The 23,867-nt window shown below is 36.8% G+C and overlaps 1 protein-coding gene and 1 long non-coding RNA gene across 2 annotated transcripts; both read right to left on the bottom strand.

Moving 5' to 3' along the window:
- Positions 1-11,067: 11,067 nt before the first annotated feature.
- On the bottom strand, positions 11,068-18,871 carry LOC106172507 (translation initiation factor eIF2B subunit delta-like). The gene is made up of 6 exons (XM_086994152.1): positions 18,755-18,871; positions 17,962-18,156; positions 16,441-16,550; positions 16,125-16,302; positions 11,653-11,833; positions 11,068-11,312 (listed from the first exon to the last, which is right to left on the bottom strand). The coding sequence occupies exons 1-6, from the start codon at positions 18,869-18,871 to the stop codon at positions 11,068-11,070; spliced, it is 1,026 nt and encodes a 341-aa protein (XP_086850278.1).
- Positions 12,962-15,172, bottom strand: LOC106162642 (uncharacterized). Its single transcript, XR_015335700.1, has 2 exons — positions 13,884-15,172; positions 12,962-13,466 (listed from the first exon to the last, which is right to left on the bottom strand). It is a non-coding gene; the product is annotated as an uncharacterized LOC106162642 (long non-coding RNA).
- Positions 18,872-23,867: the final 4,996 nt, after the last annotated feature.

Here is a 23,867-nt window from a genome sequence, read left to right as displayed (position 1 = left end):
GCCAGTAGCCTAAAGTTATTTGTCAACAAGTTGGAATAAATCATTTCCTTATATGATCCAATATATCAAAAACTGGAATGTTTGTTGATAAATTGTTATGATATATTATGAGTATATAATAAGCAAGACCACCACCTCTGTTCCCCGGTAAATATGTTTTAAAAGATTCTAATTTTGTTGTACATTTTTCAATTTTGTTCCCTGGTTTGTAGACCTTAACGGATATGGACAGAGTTTGTGATTTATCCGCCGTCTGTTTTTTACGACATCTAAAAGTTGACTGTTATTATTTAGAAGGGTGACACACATGTTTTATTTTTTTGAGCAAAGGATAGAAACTTGAGACAACTAGCAGGCTGAAAAACGTTTTAATCCTCAACCATTAACATCTCTTGATCAACGCTGCACAAATTTCACAAATCACCAGTGCATGAGCATGAAGTTTAAAAAGGTTAAAATTTTTAGTTGGGTTGCAAAAAAGGGGGGACAGTGCAAACAAGGCCGGCTGTATTTTTAATTGAATGTCTTATGAAGGGTCATATTTAACAAACACTATTTTCGACTGCAAAAAGTCTTATTCACCTTAAAGAGAAACTGTTCGACACATTAAACAAACCCATCCTTCTATACGGCTGCAAAATTTGGGGACCTACTCTCATTGCTAAAAACCTTAACTCTATCAAATATATTCACACATTCCATTTTGAACATGTCCACAACAAATTCTGCAAATCACTCCTGGAAATTCAACAAAACAGCAGTAACATAGCAGCCAAAGCAGAACTTGGCAGAAATCCACTTACACAAAGTGAACTTAAACAAACAGCAGCATTCTTAAACGATTTACAGAAGTACCAGATAGACCACTTTAGAAAAAGGTATATCAAGTGAAGCCCTTGAAGTAAAAACAAATGACACAGTCTACCAATCTCCCCAAACAGGTGCAGCCTCCAGAAAGATAAAAATGAAATGAGCAAAGCTTTCGGCGACCACTACAAAATGCTATTTTTTAAGAAACTAGACAGAGAAATGGACTACTGAGAATATATAAGCTATACAAATCATCTTATGAAGCGTAAAAATATTTAAATGCTCCCCTAACAAAAAAGGAACTCCAGAACCTCGCAAAATTTAGAACCGGAACCCATGATCTAGAAATACAGAGTGGCAGACTTCGAAAACCCAACTCTCTTCCAGCTTAAAAGAGACCATGTAGACTTTACAGACAAGGAGTAGAGAATGAAATACACTACCTGATGCTATGCCCCCAATATGTAAAAAAAAAGAGTGAATCTAAACCAACAATTAGTCCAAAACACAAACCACACTGAACAATTCAAATCGTTAATGCAATACCGAAATCATGACACAATACAAAATCTAGCTAGATACATAACAATAAGTAACCAAGAAAGATCTGGTATTCTCTACAAGCCATCACCACCTAATAAATGAGAGAAATATGTATGATATTTTAAGGTCAGTAATGTATATGAAAATATAGAAATGTATCAAATAGTATAATGTTCACCTCTGATAATGGGTGTATAGCATAATTTACATTTCAGCATACACATTAAGCATTAACCTATCTCAATATGGTACTACGTTATTGTTTGGTCATAGCCTTTGTAATAGTGGGCTAGAACAAATAAAGGTTATTATTATTAATATTATTATTATTATTATTATTATTATTATTATCAACAAAATGATTATATATGAATGTTGCAAATATATAAGTAGATGAGGAGAAAATAATCATATAAATGATTTGCATATTTGCTGCTGAAAATATGCTTTGAAAACTGAAAAAAAAAAACGAGAATCAGGCATATATCCCTTGAAATACGATTTTTGGGCATATCATTTGGACGAAGTTATAAGGGTCCTCAGGCAAGTATTTTAGCCCAGTAAGGTCAAATTTTGTGAACCGTCACCTTGCTGCACTTGTCTGCTGGTTAGAATGACTGGCATTCTTTTTAAATGGGGGGAACGCAGTTGCAAAGGGTCCACAGACAATTTACTTGCCGGACACCAGATGGGGACATTCCAAAAATGCTGAAATCCCGTGGGTCGCCTTTCAGTACATCATTCCATCTGTCGATTCATCCATTGACAGTGAACATAGAAATACGCGCATATTCCATGTGTGCCACAGCTTCTTTTTTATCGTTTCCTTCTTTCAGAGTTTTGATCAGTGGTATTTAAATGATAATTGATGACTCTCTGCGTCTACGGTTGCAAACGCGATATGCCTATGATGTATTCTATTGTGTCTTAGAATTGGAAAACGGACAAATCTGAAGCAAACAGAGGGGAGTGTTGTTGAATTATAACAAGTGGATGGATCTTTTCTTTGCGCATAATGAAGTTTTGCGCTGCATGCAGGAATCCGATGCTGCTGTTGACGATTTCTTAAGTATCTCTTGCGCCACTTAATAATAGTCTTTAGCTTCACCGATTTGTCATTCGAAATTGTTTGATCATTCGAGATTATTTGATAAAGCATCCCTTTCCATCCTTTCACTGCTGACAAGCAACATGATGCAATTTGCCCACACTGAAAATCCCAAATCACCAATACCCAACTTCACACAACTAGATGAAATAATTAGACAAGGAGAGTGTCGCGTATAAGGATAGAACGGCGCAACCCTTATCAGGTGCACAACAATAGCAATTCCTCAAACGCTATGACAGGGGCGGATCCAGGACTATTTGAAAGGGGGGGGGTCCGAGGATGCGAAGCTGACCCTCGCCCCGTGGCGTGGGGTTCGGGGACCGCTTAAGGGCCCGCAAAACTTTTTAGATAAGAATATAACATTCAATAACGGGTATCCATTACCAGACCCGTTGCCAGGGGGTTCGCGGGGTTAGAAAAAAGGGCATTTTTGGCGGGGAAAAATATTTTCCTGATAAAAATTTATCTAGGTACACGGTGTTGCAGTGTTTAAAACTATGTGGTGTCCGAAAGATTAAGACGAATTTTCACGGCCTGTTTTTAATGTTAAAAAAGTAAAACCTAAGCTTATAAACAGAGATAGTGGGAACTAACGATCAATTAAAAGTTTAAAGTGCAAATTGCTTGGTATGGTGGCTATAGTCAACAGATCAAATTCGAGCAATGGTGTTTTAAAACCAAGACGCCCGACTGCCTGTTGCTCATAGTCATAACTATTGTTGCTGCCCTAACAAACAGGGAAAAGTTTTCATTTATTTCGTAATTTTTTCAAAAAATATTTAATAAGTGAAACTGGCATTTTTGTCACTGCACGTTGAGGGATTATTATTTTATCATTATTAAACCTTACTTATCGAAGGTGGGATCAAGGTTGATATATTTGTCTTCCCCATGGCTCTTTAGAATGTTATGTGGGCTTTTAGGTCTCATAAAGGATAATCACCGTTTTCTGGCAAGAGCCTTAGATTCGGGAGCATAAATGCATGAATTTAAGACTCCGACCATTAATTAAACATCCCAGTATAGAACTACTGGCAACAATCTTAGTTTCATTGCACAAACAATTTGGCCAGCTTCCATCCGGGTCTGTAGCTGTGTTCATAGGCCAACTATAGGTTATTTTTTGTATGGCAGCAGTACGTTTTCGGCAATCTCTAGTTCATACGGAACTCACCAAACGTGCTAATGGCAACTGTTTTTACGTCGGATAGTTAAATTGCTAATAACTCTTCGTATGAAATCTATATGTCACAATAAAAACATTGTAAACAACTCACAAAATGTAATATATTCTATTTTACCACAAAAACAGCAGTTATAGCCATTATTCTAATATCTGAGCTTGTCTTTAGACCACATGACCTCCACCGATGGCTGTACTCTGCTATAATCTCTTAAGAGATTATAAAAAATAAATAAATAAATAAATAAAAAAAAATTTAGAAAAAAAAACAGGGACTTAATTTGGATGTAAAAATGGATCCATTAACCATTGGTTAGTATGGGAAATTGTTGTTTACTCCAGGAAAGTTCATTTTGGGCTAAAACGAAAGTTCTTATCCCTTTTAACCGTGGCTGGATTTGTTAATTTGAGCATTTGTACTCACAAATCTGAAGCTCGAGTTAGGAAAGGCCTAATCTGTTTATTAGCCCTGTCCTTGATACGCCTATAGGAATGGTAGTGTTCTAGATATCAGAAATTTTGCTCTGTATGATTGACTAGTGAAAAATATACTCGTCAGTATTGAAGCATCTTCACAATTAAAAAGACAGAGAGCAGGCAATGGTAATTCCATAAACAGACCAATCAAAACGTGCACATTTGAAATGAATTTAAAAATCAATGCTGTCATTGTCTTGTTAACATTTAACGCAATGCTGTGGCATTAAATGCTGTGATCTAGGGTTCAACGTCTACTTACTGTTAGAAGCCCTGTCTGGAAAAAACTCCTGATTGACTGAAGCTACTTTTTTCACGTGTTAGAGAGACCAGGGGCGCACTGTGCTAAAAGAATTACAAGGCGGTACCTGAGATATGTCCTTGAGATGGCTGTATGGTATATATATATATGTGTGTGTGTGTGTGTGTGTGTGTGTGTAGAGAGTGAGAGAGCCAAACGCAGCTCATTCTGGGATCTGTCAGAAAGGCAGACAAAATGCTCAACATGAACTTCCCAATAGTTACTTTAGTTATTTTCTTTATTACCTGGAACCAGTATGTTTTCCGACCTAACTTGATGAATCAAAGAGCAAAATGTATTTCACTGGCAATTTTGGGTGAAGATAAGAAACTTTTACCTGATACAGATTTGCAGAAAAGTATGTCAGAAACTGTTGAAAAGAAACATATCTCTAACGAAAGCGAGAAGTCAAACGTGAAAAAACGTTTTCGGAGGAACAACGCAGAAAGCAAGAAGGGATTTCGAGGAATAAATGAAACCTTCACTTTGCCTGGAACCATCCCCTTGCACAACAGCACATCATCATCAGAATCTGTCAGTGGGATAGGGGTTGAGAATCGTTCAGATGTTTCATCGCCATTGTATCCAGTCGATTTATCAACAACAGTAAGCCCGCTGGCTAAATTGCTGCAGTTCACTTACCCCGTCAATCGACCATTTTGCGTCCTTAGGCAGGGCAGTACAACGCACAGTGTCGTGTCCTATGGCGTTGTACGGGTGACGTGCTACTGTGACGACGTTTGTTCCATTTTTGGTGATTGTTGCTGGCCACTCGATCGTTACTGCAGAGACATTAAGCCAACAGTGGTTTCGATTGAGCCAAATCACACGGAGTGTTGGTTACAGGGCACTAGAGACATTTTGGACGTTCACAGCAAGTACTACTGGGTCGTTAAGTCATGTCCGCAGCAATGGGCCGACGCAGCGGTTAGGGCGAAGTGTGAGTTTAACGGCCTCTCTAGCAAAATGGATGTTCTTCTACCTGTCTCGTCAAAAGAGCACAATATCACTTTTAAGAATATCTATTGTGCCGCCTGTCATGGCGTCGTGAATTTCCAAGCATGGACGCCGAAAATAGTCTGCGAGGAAACCCAATTCGAAACGTTTGTGAATGCAACAACTTCGTCGGGAATTCTGGAAAAGGTAGTCTCGTTGCCCGATTGTATGGTGCTATTTGAACCCCCGGAGCGTTATCCAGGGCGTCCTTGCATCGGTCCAGGGGGGAGTCACGACCCCGTGAGAGGCCTAGAAGACAACCGATGTAGTTTTTACGCTGAACAAGACCTAGTCACTCTTTGCCAGACGAAGCCTGTGTCCATAACATATTACCAGACTCTTTTGGGATACGGTTTTGGAAGAAACGTTTTCTGTTGGCTGTGTCAAGCGTCCATTGCGATAGGGGTAGAAATTCAAGAATGCGATGAACACGGTATGTCGTTAAAGATACACAATTTGCCTTAACTTTCAACGGGGTGGGGGTTGGGGTAAATATTTGTTTTATGTTAGAATTTTGGTGTGTCTAAAATTATAAAAATGCTCTTGAAACTGCATGAAATGATCCATTTAGTCGTAAAATCAATAACAATTTTTTACCTGTGTATTTTAAGTCTACTTAAAGGGAAAGGGAGACTAAATTCGCGTTTATGATTTTTTTTCTGTTTTTATTATAATTAAAGAAGTACGAAACGTTGCCTTCATAAAACATTGTTTTGTTGTTTGGAGATCCGTAGAAGAAGCATATCTGAGTCTTTGTGAGTATCTGAAGGCTCGTTCATATTGAAAGTGTCAGTCTACCTAGATCGATCCAACTACGCAGGGATTCTCGATGAATGCAATCAGTTTAGAGATCACACGCCTCTTCCTGAGTATTATACAGAAAAATTGGTGATTATACTAGTACGTCAGAAGCAACAGGAGGAGTGTAAATCTTAAAATTTCGTTGCATTCAGTGAGAGTCCCTGCGAAGTTGCATCGATTTCCGTAGACTGATAGTTTCATTGGAAATGAGCACTAACAGTATGTTCTTCTTTCAGAGGCAAGTGATCTCAAGATATTCGATTCACTTGGTTTCTCCGCTGTCATAGACTTCCAGAAAGAAATGCAATGTCAAGAAAATATGCACGACGTAAGCATGGAACGTTTGAAATAATGTTTTAATATACCCAAGTTGTTAAAAGGGATAACAACTCTTTATTTGGCAGAGAAAGGAAAAAAATTGCCTTAAAACCAATTTTTCTGGAGTAAACGGCGATTTTCACATACTTTTCAATTTTAATGAATTACTTTCGGCATTCAAAGTTAGTCGATTACATTTTTTTTTCTTTAAAGTGTGATTTTTTAGAAACAAAATTATCTATTAAGAAAGGTAACCATGCATACAGGTCCAAGTGGTCCGACGGCAAGCACAGGTTTCAGAATAATTGCGATAACCGTTTTGGTGGTTAAATAGAATTTGCTGTATTTTCATGTGTTGTCTACATTGTATTTATTGTTATTTCATAGAAAAGTTGTTATCTATTCCTTAACACTTTCTATTAAATATAATAGATCTATATAATCTATATATAATCTATAAAATCTATCCCTTAACAAAGCAAATATTGAATTTTCATGGAAATTTCAATACAGAATTACAGTCATTAAACGCGTTTTAAATATGGCCGACCCCTCTTCAAAAGCGATGCCGCTAATTCCATGGTAGTCTCCCCGCCTCCACACTCTCAGTCGATGCAGGGGCCGAGCAATTAAAGCTCGGAGCCGAGATTTAATCTGTTTAATGGCGCGTGTGGAGGCTGGGTGACCATCGGGAATCAGCGGCATCGCCTTTAAAGTGGGGTCGGCTGTGTTTAGTCGGCGGATCAGTAAGTACTCGGATCATCCATTATGAATGTGGCCATTGTGATGTAAGGAAAAAACCGCAAAAACTGCCTAGATTTTTTTAACCAACATAAAGGTCTATCGCACAATGTAGGCCTATGCTTTAAATGTATGCCGTTCGATCGCAAACGTCCTTTGGATGCAGATGAGACCCATGTCTTCAGTGGGTCAGGCGGCCCTTTCGTGCTGTAAGGGACCCACTGGCTTGCCTTTAGGATGTCTCGTGGGAGTTGATAAGACCTGAAGTTTGTAATTAATAGGCAATATTTTAATGGAGAGAAGGGTATAAACAGGACTGGTGGTGGGTAGACTAAGGGAGGACATAGGCAGTGGGAATAAAGGTGTTTGGAAATCTTGGTGCTAATTAACTTTCGGCAGCGGCGCCTGGCGCTCGGAGGCATGTCAGATAATTAAGCTGATTACAATAAATGCAGTTTAGTGAAAATCTGCAGCAGATTTGGATCGATCCAGCTAGTACGATGGGTTTGTCTGAGCCCGGTCTTAGTAAGTCGCAGGCATTATGCTGCCTGATTTTAGCTTAGGTTAAGTAAGTCACCAAACAAAATAATTTTATCAACGATTTTTGGACAATAAATGCTTTAAATATTTTCATAGATTAATGTAATGAATGACCAAAATACAACAATAAAAAAATAATAATAAAAACAATAATTTTACCGCTTCCTGACAGAAACCTAAATTACATTTGGCACGGGAGCGGTACGATGAAATCGCATACGATTTCCCTGCGATGCTTTTGACAGCGTAGATAGCTACTGCCTCCCTAAAATTGATTTGATTTCGCTTTTCTGATGGACAGCAGTTAAGTAAAAAAATCTTAAAAAGAGTAGAACGGGTAACAAAAAACGAGGAGCACAAATCAGAAGGCGAGGAAGATACAGGTGTAGGCCTATAAGCGAAATTAAACGGTCTCTTCAAAATAGCGAATAATTATTACTGTAGAAAGACTATTTATACAAAATAGTGTGTCGTTAGACCTACCCATGCATTTTTATTGTTTGTTTTTAAACTGCTGACGTTGTCTCTTTGATTCACATTTTTTTAATTTGTTTTTAGAAATCGTGTCAAAAGCATTCATGCCAAGAGAATGACCCGGGATGTTTGTTACCCCTGACCGGCCTCGTCAACATGCAGTTCATTATGACCCTGAAACTTACCCCAAAACAAAGCTGGCAAGACTGGGTTGTCTTGTTCAATGACTGCATCTCGATCAGATTATTCACGACCCAGTCCTCGCTTTACATCGACCCCTTACACGAATGGACGTATGGTTATGCCTTAGGCCTACCAACAGGATGCGGCAACCCGTCGTTCCATGGAGACTACACCCTTGTTCGTGTACCATTTAAACTGGCGAAACCTGTTCCCCGCATCCCTGACGGCCTGCGTTGGTTTGAACGGTTTGAAGATCGAGTCGCGGCTTACATCGAAGACATTGGCAGCCAACTGTCCATTGGCAACAAACCGTTTGATGCAAGCGTCGTGTCTAATCGCGCATTCGGGAACGTCTCTGACGCAGAATTGACGGCTACTTCTACATCTGGAAACGGCACGTTTGTTAGTAGCAGGGGAAGCGCCCTTCAAGTGCCTTGGGTACTTAATTTGCTTGTGTCATTGGCGTGTTTGTTTCCTAATCTCTTCCCCTAACTATACGCGCCTAGAGAAGCAGAGATCAGATGTAATTTGTACTGGTGTTTTTATTGCAAAGAAAATAACAGGTTATCCAATGATTTGGAACAATAAATAAATAATACGATAACTTGTGGGGAGAAGCAGATTAAAACCCGGACGTTTTCTGAAACAATGATGTTAAGTTTTGTGTCCTTTACGTTACTTCTCTGGATCCCGAACTTGTATTATCGAGTTTAGAAGCATCATAACAGAAGGAAAGAAAGAAAAAATCCTCCAATAACGTCAAGTTATTTTTGACGTTGTGGACGTACTTATTTAATTGGGTATACCTGACCGTTCCCTCAACCCGGTCTTAATATCAATGAAAGGCAACACCCTTGATTATCCTCAATGTAATAGTATCATGTTTTAAATATAAATTGGTAGTATCTGGTGCGAAATTAAAGCAAGGAGACTTTGGTAAAGAAAACGTCACATTACCGAATCAAAGACTTTTCAAAGTTAATAATTCCATAATAATTTAGGCAACGTATATATAAATGCGATGCTATTTTCATACTCAGTAGTACTTCTTATAATATATATCCATATATATCCCTTGTATCCTTGACAATTTTACCAATTTAGCTAAAATTCTTTTCATTTCCGATTAAATGAAACAACGTATGTAAAGAATTTGTGTTGCGGAGGGTGATGAAGATGCCAGTTTTCAGAAACATGTTATCTGTCCTCTTTTAAAAATGCGCAATTTAAGTCCTGTCAAACATATAACATTTTACTTAACGTAGATCGTGCAAAAAATCTTAAGGCAGCACGAGCCAAAATCCATCTTATGGCTGGGTATACCACACTGGCTTCTGGTGCGCGGTCTAACCAAATAATAAGGTATAAATGTATGTAACGGGAAGAGATCAAGTATTTTAAAAGGCGCAGTGAATTGTGCAAATCTGATATTATTTTTAGTCATTGGAAATAAAATGAATATTTGAATCAAATCTATATTTGCAGTCGTTTGGCAGAATTAGGACAGGCATTCTGAGGACTTAATGTCCACAGGACAAATTTGTGCAAAAAAAAGGAAAACCGGTCATGCCATTTGGGAAAGAAACCTGCATCTTTACCAAACAAAGACAATCAGTAAATTCAAAGTAAAACAAAAATACGGTTTGGCAGTTATGGGTGAACGACATGTGTTGGACAGCAAAGGCGACGACACGGACAGACAAACGACAGAAATATATTAAAAAAACTATCAACCTGAACAATCTAACATGGGTAATCGGTGCCATCTACTGGGGCAACAGATTCATTTTTCACAAGATATTCACAGATATGTCTTTAGACAAATTGACAATCATATGGTTTTCTATAACCCTGTGATGAAATCTCAAGGATAATTGCTCAGCCACTGCCACTTAACAAGCCCAAGGCAAGTCCCCTTCAAAAGGATCAAGACAGTTAATTTCTCTGAGTCTTACCACTTGCTCTTTTGCGACGGATAAAATTAACCCCTTCTGAATAGCTTGTTACTTCAGCTTGAAGTTAACTGAGGAATCCCCTGTAGTACTCCCCTACGGAGCAGGTACAATGCTGTCTGCACGCGTGCATTTTTAATTTCTTCCATCTGGTCAAAAGTTACAGGGTGTTAATGTGGAAAATGTCTCTAATTCTGCCACACTGGTTATCAGCCTAGAAACAAAAACAGCGTGGAGGGTACTTGTCAGGTTAGTCTGACACTAATTTTTACATTCATTCACTTTTGAACTTCCCTTTTCTCTCTTTCCTCTTTTGAAACAGACACTGGTTACCCTCTCAAGGGATAAAATACCTTATCAGTGTTTTTTTATGTTCAAGGATATAAGACTTTTAAATTTAGATTGAAGTAAGAAAATGACAACAGGATCTTCAATCACTTTAGGTTTCTTTTCCATGATTGTTGCACATAAATGCATTTGTTAGAATACAAACCAATTAAATATCTTAAAAAGTGGCACAAATTTATTATCAACCATCATCTATATCTTCTTAAACAGTCATTTCATCAAAATGATACCAATCTGGATAAAAGATACCATGTAGGGGGCAGAGGGTTGAAGGGGGCAGCGACTGCTTCTACACCACACCCAAGGAAAATACATTCCAGCATGCCACTTTTACAAAATATGATTCATGAGCTTCGTTGTGTCCTCTCCCCACCCCCTCCCTCAATCCCCATTGGGATAGATAGGTAATCACCATGGAAAAAAAATCTGGTGTGGCGTCATAGACTAGCTTCAGGAGGCTGAGGTTCTTGCACTGTTTCCAGTTGTCCAAGTAGGTTTCATTTTTGTGAGTCTTTACCAAGTCACCAGGGTCTCCTGGAGTGTGATTAAAGTATGTTAAATTTCTAGCCTATCTTAAAGAAACAGACTATGTTTGATTTTTGGTGGCTGTTTTGTTCGTCTTCTGTTGATGGTTATGCTACAGTCTGCTGAGCATCGTTAAACACCGTGATGAGAGAGAGAGAGAGAGAGAGAGGCCACATTCAGAACAAATTGACTAATAGTGGACTAATAGATCCGTGGATCTAATATGGTCGACCTACTTAAAAGCGTGCCACCTCATCCACTGATAGACACTGAATAGATTCACCGCGGGGATTGTGCAATAATCCCTCAAGTCCACTGCTGTGAAGTCGACAAGAAAAAAAAAACTCACCTAATTCATTAGCAACAAAATAAGCTGTCTTTACTCTCTCACAGAACTTGTAGGTCTCACAACACACCAGGACTGGCACATCATACGCCTTAGCCAGGAGTGAGATCTTGGAAGTCCCCACTCTGGACATGACGTAACCATTAGCTAACAAAGCGTGAGCACCTAAGAAGACTTTCGTAGCCTGGAATTAATTTAATGAATCATAGTGTTATTTTGTCTATTACATAAAATAAAATATGTACTTGAAAGTGAATTGTCAAGTCAGACAAAACACACTGTGCTAGATGTGATATGGTCAATTTCTTTGAGAAGACAGTGTGAACCGCGTTGGTTGAGACAAAACATTGTATAGTGTGCTAGGTGAGACATTTAAATGTACAAAGGCAAACCATGACCATCCCCTCAACAAAGACATAATACACTTTACTGAAACAGATAAAATAATTACTGTATTGTCCCAAGATGTCGTGTTTGATGAGCAGTGTACATACTACAGGTTAAGTGCGTGTCCATGATAAGACCAGTCAGAGGGTGGCAAGGTGGGGGTCAACAGATTTCAACCAAATTCATAATATAGTTGCATACATAGGAGATATTCACATTGAAGGCAACAATCCCCAAAAAAATCATTGGATATAATTATAATATAATATTAAATGTTTTGGCCATTTTTGGCTTGATTTTCAGCTTCGATCAATAAAGCCACTTCATTAGCAAATATGTCAAAACTGATGACTTTTTAAAATAAATTGATAATTTACCTATTTAAAGCAGCCATTTGCCATTGAGTATATGTTACTTAATTTCAGTTTAACCCACAAACTAACGAGCCACGCCCATTTTTATAACCCCACCCCCCAAACTCACTTTTCTACCAAGCAATGTTCATGCATTCATATCTCTCTTTTTGCAAGGTTGACAGCCATAATATTGTATAGGGATCCTGAGCATACATTGTATGTTGCTGACTCTGTTTTAATTTTCTTTATAGAAAAAGAATATAGATATCAAGATATCACATGTATTTACAAAACCTATGAATCATTTGAAAGGAAAAAGAATGGTTGAAAAATGCAATATAAATCATTTCAAGTGGATTAATTAGTGTTGCACTTGAGATAATGTAAAATTCAAATCATTATTCAACCCCCCCCCCCCCAATTTAATGAGTTATTACTGTGCATATCCAATGTCATCAGCATTGTGTATATACCTTATTTTCAGGGAGCAATAGAGAAAAATAAAAAAAAAAAAATTACAAAGGATTTTTCTAAAGGTAAAAGGGAAAATTAAAACAGAGTCAGCAACATACAATGACAGGAGGAGTACTTTATTTTCATATTATCAATTGGACAGTAAAAGAACAAAGCAGTTACTTTTCACAGGAGTGAAATCAAGCTATGAATCTCCAAGGTTCCAATATCACGGTCATCTTTTCCATATACTGAACACAACAGTGATGGGTAGTGTTCCAGAGATTTTAATCTTATAACTGATTGATCCCCAAGTTTCTTCTTCTGGTTGAGAGATCTAGGGTCTCCTTAGACAGTAATGATAATTCAGCAATCTTAGAAAAAGTGTGGTAACTTGAAGCAACATGCCACTATAGTTTAGTGTGACTGAACTGTCAATTGTCAATATTTGTCAATCCAATGGAAATCCAATTTGAAATCCAGAATTCCATGATAGAAAGACAGAGTTGGTGCTCACATCTGAATCTGATGAATTTGCCTGTGCAATTTCAGGTGACTCTTCTATTATTATCTGTAAGATTGTCCAGGTCAAGGTTCACATCCAGGCCTAGGATGTAAAATCTGAAAAATAAACATAACATCAATAAATGTTTTACAACAACAGAGGCTTACTGTGTTCAGAATAGAAACTACTGTAGCAGGATCAATCTATCTCAGCAGAGTATCACACTCAGGCTCAGTCATTGTAATCAGCTTAATTGTCTGGCACACCCCCTTGCAAAGCAACATGAACAACATAATGGACCGCAAAGTCTTCCTGATTTTACTAAAGTACTTTTAGTTGTACACGTGTTCTGTGTAAGTCTTGAAAATTGAAGAACAGTGTGTTACAAAGTCACATAAAGCTAAGGGGTTAACTTCAACTTCATTGTAAACACACATAAATCTGCATATGAAACTAAAATATAAAAAAACTGGCACAAGTAACATCCCCTAAAATGCCAAAACTGAATGTGAAACTGAATGTGTGTTACATACCTTTGATTCTGGGGAAGAAATTTCTAATGAAGCTGTCTACAAGCTGTCTCTTAACTGTTTGTGTTATGATAACACATGTAACAAAGCCCTAGAATTTAACGCACAAATATACTTGATAAGTTAGATACACAGTTAATTCTCTTCAGCAGACATATTTACCATGAAATAGAAATCAAGTAAAATTCTATGAATTGAAATATACCAGAACATATTTTAATTCTGCTAAATATTCTTTATATTACTTAAAAATATTCAAACTTATTATTTAAACTGGTTTGAGTTTTTAGTTAATATATATAGTATATATATATATATTATATATATAGTATATATATGATCACTTACTTACAACAAACATCCAGAGCTAAATCGATGAGCTGGATATATTGAGGAACCTAAGCCTGACAACAGTCTGAAGTGGCTAAAAAAAAAAAAATGCACATTCTAACAGGGGCGGATCCAGAGATATTTCCTGACAGTCTTCCAAATTCTCTTTGTTGATCCATCCTACATTTTTGACCGTCTTCCGACAGACAAAATTAGATACCCGACAATTTAAACTTCAAAATCTGAGCCTCAATCCGCCCCTGCTAACGACCAGCTGCTATGGTCATTTCTTGTGATATTCTGGTGCACACCAATCCTTCTGAGATGTACCTAAGCATCTCTAGTGCGTGTTATTCATAAAATTAAGAAAGCATTATGTTTTAACACTGTAAAGACGATGTGCTTTGCTCCACAGTTGCTCCGGTGATAACAGGGGTAATCCTAGAGAGGGGTGAGAAACGTCCATTGTTCTCGTCAGCGAGGCTGGCTTTTTTCAGGGTATGTACGCACAGACAGAAAACTAAGTATTGTGGGAACGTTACTAATGAAGCCACTGGTAGTACTAGTACATATCAGCCTGTAGTCTTGAACAAGCGCCTCGATGACGAGTGAACAGTTGTCAAAAACAAAAGACCCAGGTGTGGTAGTTCGACTACTGTTCATGCGTGCCGCAAAGACCAAACCTAATTGCTCCTCAAGGTCACAAAACAATATCCGGTTCTGACGGCTAGGCTGGTCTTAATCATATAAGTAGCGCGTTTCCACCGCCTGGTGATAATCCTAGTACCCGCCATGTTGAAAATAGGTCACAGAGTTAGCATTGTTATTTTACATTTAGTTTCTACAACATAAACAAATTTTAAAAAATGTATTTTTGCTTCATAAGTTTGTCTGCAGGGCAAACATGATTGTTTTAAGGTTTTTCACAAACCTATACATGGTTTTGACTTATTAATTTAGTTGAAGAAACAGATAAGCATTTCAGTAGTATAAAAATATTCGTTTGTAGGCCCTTTTTAAAATTGTTATAGTTCTAATTTTACAAGGTTTAACACAGATTTTATTTCACGGAATTCATTTTGCAACCCTTTTCTATCAGCACATACCAAAATTATATGGATACAACCTGCAAAAAAGAAGATGTGTGCATTTAAAGAAGGGGAGGGGGTCAAGCATACGGAAAACATGCCTTATTAGAATCAACCTTGTGTGGTCATGACAGTGCCCTTTCGAAAAATCTGTACTGCGTATTAAAGGTCTTTCCTTAACCCATCATATGGCATACCTAAATAATTCCTTATGATGTTCATGATTTTTTAAAATAATATTTAAAATTATAACTTTTCAAGAGCTAAAAAATGCTATATTTTGGCAAAAATGCGGATAAAAGACCTTCCCCCATATCTCTAAAACTAATGATCCAAAATAAGAAAGCCAGTGGCTCACAATATCTTTCATGTTGATGGTGTACCACACCAAAAATTATTAAAATCTGCTGACCCCCACCTTGCCGCCTTCTGACCGATCTGTTTGGCTTTCTCATGGACGCGCTCTTAACAAAGGATATTTTCACAGAATACCGTGTTAGATGAGACATTATGCATTGTATTAGTTGAGATATTGTGTTAGTTGACTATTGTGCACTGCTCTGGTTAACATGCTGTTCATAGTGCTGATTAAAACATTGTGTGTTGTTTTGTTTGAAACAAGGTTTTCCCAGAGAGCTGTCCAGTTGACATTTGGACAGCCATCTGCCTCAAAAACAACACATCTTTTCAAAGACGGCTGGATGACTTACAACATTTGGTGGTTGGTTGGTTGGGCATGCTTGGGTTGGACTCAGTGTAAATGAATGAGCAAATAATAAATTCACATATTGGACTCCCTGTAGCCCAAATCCTGGGGAACACTGACCTCTTGCATAACATAAGAAGCTGTATTGATGAGAACGTAGGGACACTTAATGTCATGTCTAACGAGACGACAGAGCATCACTCGCCCATCCAACTTTGGACGACTGTCAACGACGAAAACACGAAACTGTCTTCTTTTAGAGTGTGCGTCGCAGAGTATCTCCCGGTTCAAAGAAGAGCTGAAAAGAGAAGCAATCTGTTTCATAATTATAAAAACACTTTAAAACTATCACCATTAGTATAAACACCCCCACTTAGCATTTTATTCTGAAAGTATAAAAAAATAATCAAAGCTTAAAAAAGTCTTCACCACTTACCAACCAAAAACAAGAAGGACATCCCCATCTTGGATTTCCTGCAGAGCAGTTAGAGGATTGCTTCTCCAGCTAGAACTATCTTCAATTACCTCCATCAAATTTCTTTTGGCCTGAGGAAAAAAATTCAAATCTATAATTTTTCTCTTAAATTCCATACCTAAAATCGCGTCTGCCATATTTATTACCTCAAAGTTTCATTTTTTATGCGAAATTAAGTTGTGTAAAAGATTTCTACTACACACTATATAAATCACAAAAGAATGACATTAGAAACATTGAATTACACGAGAGATGAATATACCCAAACTTAAAGAGTCAAAGACAAATATTCCAAACGGTTTTATAGACCTATTAGAAGCACCAACTTATTAAAAAATCATATTTGTCAAAATCAATGTTCAATCTAACAGGCTTAAATATCCAGTATTAATGAAATTCTTACTTGGACCAGTTAATCCTGATTTGGGCCACCAGATTATTTGACTTCTGGTACTATGTCCACAATTAGACATGAATTGGGGTTGTTTGGAAATACATTATAGGTAGAAATGGCTTTGTGGTCTTATGACCCTGGGTGTGGGGTTGCTTAAGCTAAAGCTGTTAAAAAAAAACTGTGCCATTGAGAGCTTTGATAGCAATTGGCCGACAATGGGCCAAGAAACTGAAAAAAAAAAAGAATAAGAACTTTTTTAATAACCTGTGTGGAATTTGTAAAACAAAATGCATGCATAGAAATCTTTTTGGATTATTATTTAGCGGATACATGTGAAAAAGGGATGTGTTATGATTTTTCACTTTTGGTATACCTGGGATGGAAACAATAAATGAAGAGAACCATTGCATGCTTTGGAGATATTAAAAAAATATTATCAAGAAAAAATCTCACTTGGATCTTACCAATACACCAGAGAGACATTTTATATTTCAATCTGCTTTATTTCTTTTTCTAATACTAGTAAATATATCTCTAATAGTGATAATTATTGGTTTTACATTACAAAAGAATAAAAAGTGAAGAGTGAACCACTGTTCAAGAGAGACCCAATTGTTACCCACCTGTTTGAAGGCATTAAGCAGTGCAATACACCTTGCATTGGACCCACACACTACCCCTCTGCATACTGTAAGCCCAGCTTTAAGATTGCAGGGTGGATAGCAACATACTTTCAGAATTTAGAAAAACAATAATATTACTCTTAAAATTCAAGCTGTGTACCGAATTCATCAATTATATTTACCCAAGCAAGATATTAGTATTTCTGGAAAAAAATGTCTCTCAGTAGTCTTGTAAATAGAATTAGTTTCATGGCAAAGTAAATATTCTTCAATCGTGACTTTTTTAAACTATCACCTTAAACTGATAAATATATTTGTAAATCATCACATGTTAGCATGATTTCAAGCCTAAATTGGTTCCTCTCTGATCAGGTCACTACACTGGAACCAAGCTTATACTCACTGTAAAGCCTGAGTCAGGGATGTATCTCTCTCAAACTGCTGGAGGTGACTGAACAGACCTACTTTCCTCTCAGTGACGGCCCTTTGGGGCACCTGTTGTCTTTTCAACTTCTTGGCAACTTTCCTTTGTGTGGCTGCATCGTCAACCTTGAGATGGTCAGGGACGCGGATAATTCTTTCCTTTATGCTGCCTTCTTTTTTTCTGGCCTTCAACAGAATTAAACCATCAACATTGGTATTTTCATAATTCTTTTGTTTCTGCATTTAAATATTTTTTTAATTATATTAATTTCTACTACACTGCAGTCTAAGAGATACTTTTAATGAATTTAAATAAAAAAATTAAGTTTACCTGCTGTTGCACTTTATAAATAAATCAAATTATATAAAGTGATTCTTTTAAAATTAAAGAAAAAAGTCTCTACATCCAATACTTACCTGCCCTGCCCTTCTTGGAAGCAGTTTTGGCAGCACGCTGAGCCTCTTGACCTCATTGCTTCATTCAAACGGTTGCTAGGAGTCTTTTTACCTACTGTGACGTGTGATGGTACACCAATATCTAACATAATATGAGTATTAAGCTACAGGAGAAAAAAATGCTGGGTTTGGGAAGGAGGGGGAGAAAAAAGAGAGGTCTAAAAACAATAAAAGTAAACTGACACAATTATCTGTCTTAAACTGTGCTTTTGACTTTTAAGGAGCATTTGGGTCTGTAGATTTTTGCTGACCTTTAACCTGACCCTGACCTTTATCATTGACCTTTAGATTTCTGGCTTCACTGAGACCCTGTTGATGGTTTACTCAAAGTCCTCGGTGAATTGAGATCAGTTTGTTTTTTGGTTTGATCATTTGCTACACTTTTGGGTTTTATTTTGTCCTTTTTACTACTGCCAGGTTTCCCTTGATAGCATTGACCTTGGTGGCCTTGACCTTGGTAAGTTTGACCTTCAGCTATTCCAGCCTTATCTGCCATCATGAACCTGTTAAAGAACAAAATAATTCAAATATATATATATATAATTTGGTTTAAGATATTATTAACAAAACAGTTGATATCATTTTATACAAACTAGCATTATTTCATCATTTCATTTCTCTTTATAAAAAAAATAATCAAAAAAATTCAAAATAAATTTACATTTCATCTTAATTCAGATTCAAAATGTTGTAATAAATCATACATTTAACATAACAGTCACTGTTTAATAATCAACATAAGCGACATTGGCATGCAATCATGATTTCTTTTTATTCAGCTGTAAGTAGCAAGTGTACATTATGCAGTAGCATCCACATCAGACATTGAATTTTAGAGAGTATTGGAAACTGCAGGCAAATGCTAATAGTGCAGATAATTATATCCAGTAATCTCTGCAACTAGGAGAAACCACACCTTGAAAATTATGAATACCTGTATTTTATTTTCTTCAGCTTACTTTATCTGGATAATTACCACATCAACGATTAGCTATAAGAAAGCAGAAAATAAAACATTAATATTTATATGCATGTTATGTTAAATAAAATCTCAAGCAAAACAGTATGGTACATGCACAGGTGTTTCTTCTTAATATGTCAATGTAATGGATTCAAATCCGTCAAAGTTTTAGTTTCTTTTCAGAATCTAAAAATCATTTCTTGCAAGAAAATAGGCCAAATTGCACAAGCACAGACCTTAAGTAAGGTAGCAAGACGGTTCATAACAAATTACAAAAGGCAAGGAAAATATGTAATATTAATAAAATATATCATTTGGCAGTCATCAATTACATAGCACAGTGTTAGACCTGGGAAGCATGAGTCTTAAAGCATCAGTGACGATACACACCATGAGAATATTCTGTCCGTCGCTATTCCATAGTTAAAATCAGTTTATGACCAGGAGCAAACCTGCAGAAAATTATGAGCTCGAATTTCCAGTAAAATGCATCATGTAAGAAAGAAATGGTGTTTATATGAATGTCATCCTTTAAGATATTTGCAACAGTACTGAAATGTAATTAGACTGAGGTGTGCATGCAGTCTTAACCCTTGATTTCTTTGCACTGTGTAAGGGACAACAAATGTTCATTTTGACAAAAAAAAAAAAAAAAAAATTCCCTGGGGTAAACCAGAGTTTACCTTTATATACCAATGATTAATGAATCCGTTCCGATGTTTACAGTTAGTTTTTTTAATCTGTTAAGAGAGGGTAACCATGTACATGTATGTAGGACACGAAGTCCAATGGCAACCACAGATTTCAGAATAATTGCGATAACCTCCCATTTTGTGGGAAAATGGAATTCATTCTATATCTATGACTGCATTCTCAATGATACAGATCGACCTAACTCCCTGGGGGCTCACGCTAAACTGATGTCAGCCGAGCGCGCACGGTAGTTGATTACACCTTCATATTTTTTAGTAGGCGGGACAGACGATTAAGCCGGCTAAGCTGACAGTAATCTAGTGATAATCTAGTAATATTTATGTATTGTCCTACCCGGACCTACCTGTATCTGTAGTCTGAAATTATCTGTCAACCCCATAAAATAAATAAATTTTTCTTTATATGATTAAATATATCAAAAACGTGTATGGTTTGTTGATTAATTATTATATCACTGTTTACCTGTAAATATTTCTAAACATATCAAAATGATGTTGTTAAATATTCAAATTTGTACCCTTGTTTGTCGACCTTTCACGGATATGGACAGATTTGTGATTTATCCTATGTCTGTTTTTGACGGCATCTAAATATTAACTGTTATCAGTGAGAAAGGGTGACACACGTGTTTTATTTTCTTGAGCAAAGGGTAGAAACTTGAGTCAACTAGCAGGTTGAAAAACGTTTTAATCCTCAACCATTAAAATGTCTTGATCAACGCTGTACAAATATCACAAATCACAAGTGCATCAGTTTAATGGTTAAAATATCTGCAAGAGGGTAATTACCTACTCTTGTACGACATATTGTGCCGTGATAAGAGGGAATGAGCAGGTATTACTGACCAAGACAGGAGCAACACCCATATAAATTTATACATTTGAAAACATTGATGCATCGTGAACAAAATAAAAGGTCACCAGGATCTCTTTTGTATTTTATCTTCCTAATGTGCCTTAACAGAACCATACAGTTTTGACAGCCATAGGGCTTCTGCTAGTGGGTATATGAACCTTTGAAATTCACCATGTTCAAACATGGTTTTGGGAGGTGGGGTGCAAAAAGTGATATATATATGTACACTGTACATGAGGAGAAAATAATCATATAAATGATTTGTATGTTTGCTGCAGAAAATTCGCTTCGATAACTGGACAAAAACGAGAATCTGGCATAAATCCCTTGCAATAAGATTTTGGGGCATAAAATTTGGCAGAAGTTAAAAGGGTCCTCAGGCAAGTATTTCAGCCAAATAAGGTCAAATTCTGTGAACCGTCACCTTGCTGCACTTGTCTGCTGGTTAGAATGACTGGCATTCTTTCTGAAATGGGGGAACGCAGTTGCAAAGGGTTCAAAGAAAATTTATTTGCCGGACACCAGTTGGGACATTCTAAAAATGCTGAAATCCCGTGGGTCGCCTTTCAGTACATTATTTCATCTGTCAATTCATCCGTTGACAGTGAACATTGAAATATTCTCATATTTCATGTGTGTCACAGCTTCTTTTTATCGTTTCCTTCTTTCAGAGTTTTTAATCAGTGATATTTAAGCGCTAATTGATGACTCTCTGCGTCAACGGTTGCAAACGCGATATGCCTATGAAAGGCTATGATGTATTCTATTGTGTTTTAGATATGGAAAACAGACAAACCTGAACCACATTGAGAAGACTGTGGTTGAATTATAGCAAGTGGATGATTCTTTTCTTTGCGCATAATGAAGTCTGGCGCTGCATGCAGTAACCCGATGCTGCTCTTTACAGTGTCTTTTGCGTAACTTCATAATAATCTTTAGCTTCATCGCGTTGTCATTCGAAATTGTTTGATCATTCGAGATTATTTGATAAAGCATCCCTTTCCATCCTTTCACTGCTGACAAGCAACATGATGCAATTTGCCCACGCTGAAAACCCCAATTCACCAATAAAAAGCCCTTTTTGCCGGGATAAATGTCCATTCTTGATAAAATTTGATGTAAGTACAGGGAGGGTTCATTGTAAAATGTATATTATTTTTTCAGAAAAAGAACCAGCCTTTTCAAACTGCTGGCTACGGGCCCGATTACCCTGTTGAAATCACGTCATTTTTCGTCTTTACTAGCTTTTCCTATTTGTTTTATTTTCCACAGTTGCAGCGTACTGATTCCTCCTTTGACTTCTGAAAAAAATCACACCAATGGTCCCCTTTTGAAACCAGAACTTTGACTAGCTGTATCATGGTTCTTAACTGTACCAAAGGTTACCATTCTCCCTCTGAAATACAAAAAAGGCACTATTTATAAATACATCTAAAACATATCTGTGCATGAATAACAAGATGAGCACATTTCTAGTAAAAGCCCTCAAATTTGTTAAGGGCATAACAACAACTCATTTTGGTCTTGAAATGGACTTTCCTGGGGGTAAACGACAATTTCCCCATCTTTACCATTGGTTAATAAATCCATCCCTACATTTTATGTTAGTACCTGTTGTTTTTTTTTCTTAAAGTTAGGTTTTTTGATATAATCAATTACTACATCTACTACATCTTTGGAGGTCACGTGCTCCGATGGCAAGAACAGATTCCAGAATATGTGGTAACCGCCGTAGGTTTTTTTCTGTATTTCTGTAAGTTTTTAAGAAATGTTTTTTTATTGTGGAATATAGATCTCATACGAATTGTGTTATCCCTTTAAAAGTGCATTCGTAGTTTTGTCGTTTTCGTAGTTTCGTTGTTTACCACTTCAGATGAGACCACTGTACTTGTGAACACCCAATAAATCGAAATTACAGACTTATATAACACTTTCCCCGCAAGTTTTATTTCATTTTGTTTATTCTGTAGTCTACAATATTCTCTCTTCGTTTGCTAACATTCACACTCAAATTATTGAACTCACCGAAGGGGTAGATAGGCGGACAAACGGTTTGTGTAATGAAACGCTGTGCAAATGGCAAGTGATTTTACGTCGGGTATTTAACTCGTGGCTGGGTTTGTTCATTTGAGAATTTGTGCACACAAATCTGAGGTTCGAGTTTGGAAAAGCCTAATCTGTTCATAAGCCCTGTCCTTGATACACGTATAGGAATGGCTGAAATGGTGTTCTAGATATCAAGTATTTTGCCCTGTATGATTGGCTTGTTAAAAAGTATACTTGTCAGTATTGAAGCATCTTCACAATTGAAAAGGCAGAGATCAGGCAATGGTGATATTCCACAAACAGACCAATCCAAACATACACATTTGGATTGAATTTAAAAAAAAAACAATGCTGTCATTGTCTTGTAAAGATGCAACGCATTTAATGCTGTGATCTAAGGTGCAATGTATACTTACTGTTAGAAGCCTCGCCTTTTTCACATCAATCTTAAATCAAAGTTAAAAGGAAAAACCTTCTGATTGGCTGAGGCTGCTACTTTTTTCACGTTTTAGAGAGACTAGGGACGCACTGAGGAAAAAGGATTACAAGGCGGTACCTGAGATATATCCCCGAGCTGGTTACATGATATATATATATATATATATATATATATATATATATATATATATATATATATATATATATATATATATTTATGTAGAAAGAAAGAGAGACAAACACTGCTCATTCAAGGAATTGTCAGAAAGACAGACAAAGTGTTCAACATGAACTTCCCATTATTTACTTTAGTTATTTTCTTTATTACCTGGCACCAATATGTTTTACAACCTAACTTGATGAATCAAAGAGCAAAAGGTATTTCATTGGCAATTTTGGGTGAAGATAGGAAACCTTTAATAGATACAGATTCTCACAAAAATATGTCAGAAACTGATGGAAAGAAACATATCTCAAG

Source organism: Lingula anatina, chromosome 8, assembly GCF_051362555.1.
Source record: "Lingula anatina isolate TDL-2025a chromosome 8, LinAna3.0, whole genome shotgun sequence".
Lineage (NCBI taxonomy): Eukaryota > Metazoa > Brachiopoda > Lingulata > Lingulida > Lingulidae > Lingula > Lingula anatina.
This window is presented reverse-complemented; position numbering and strand designations above follow the sequence as displayed.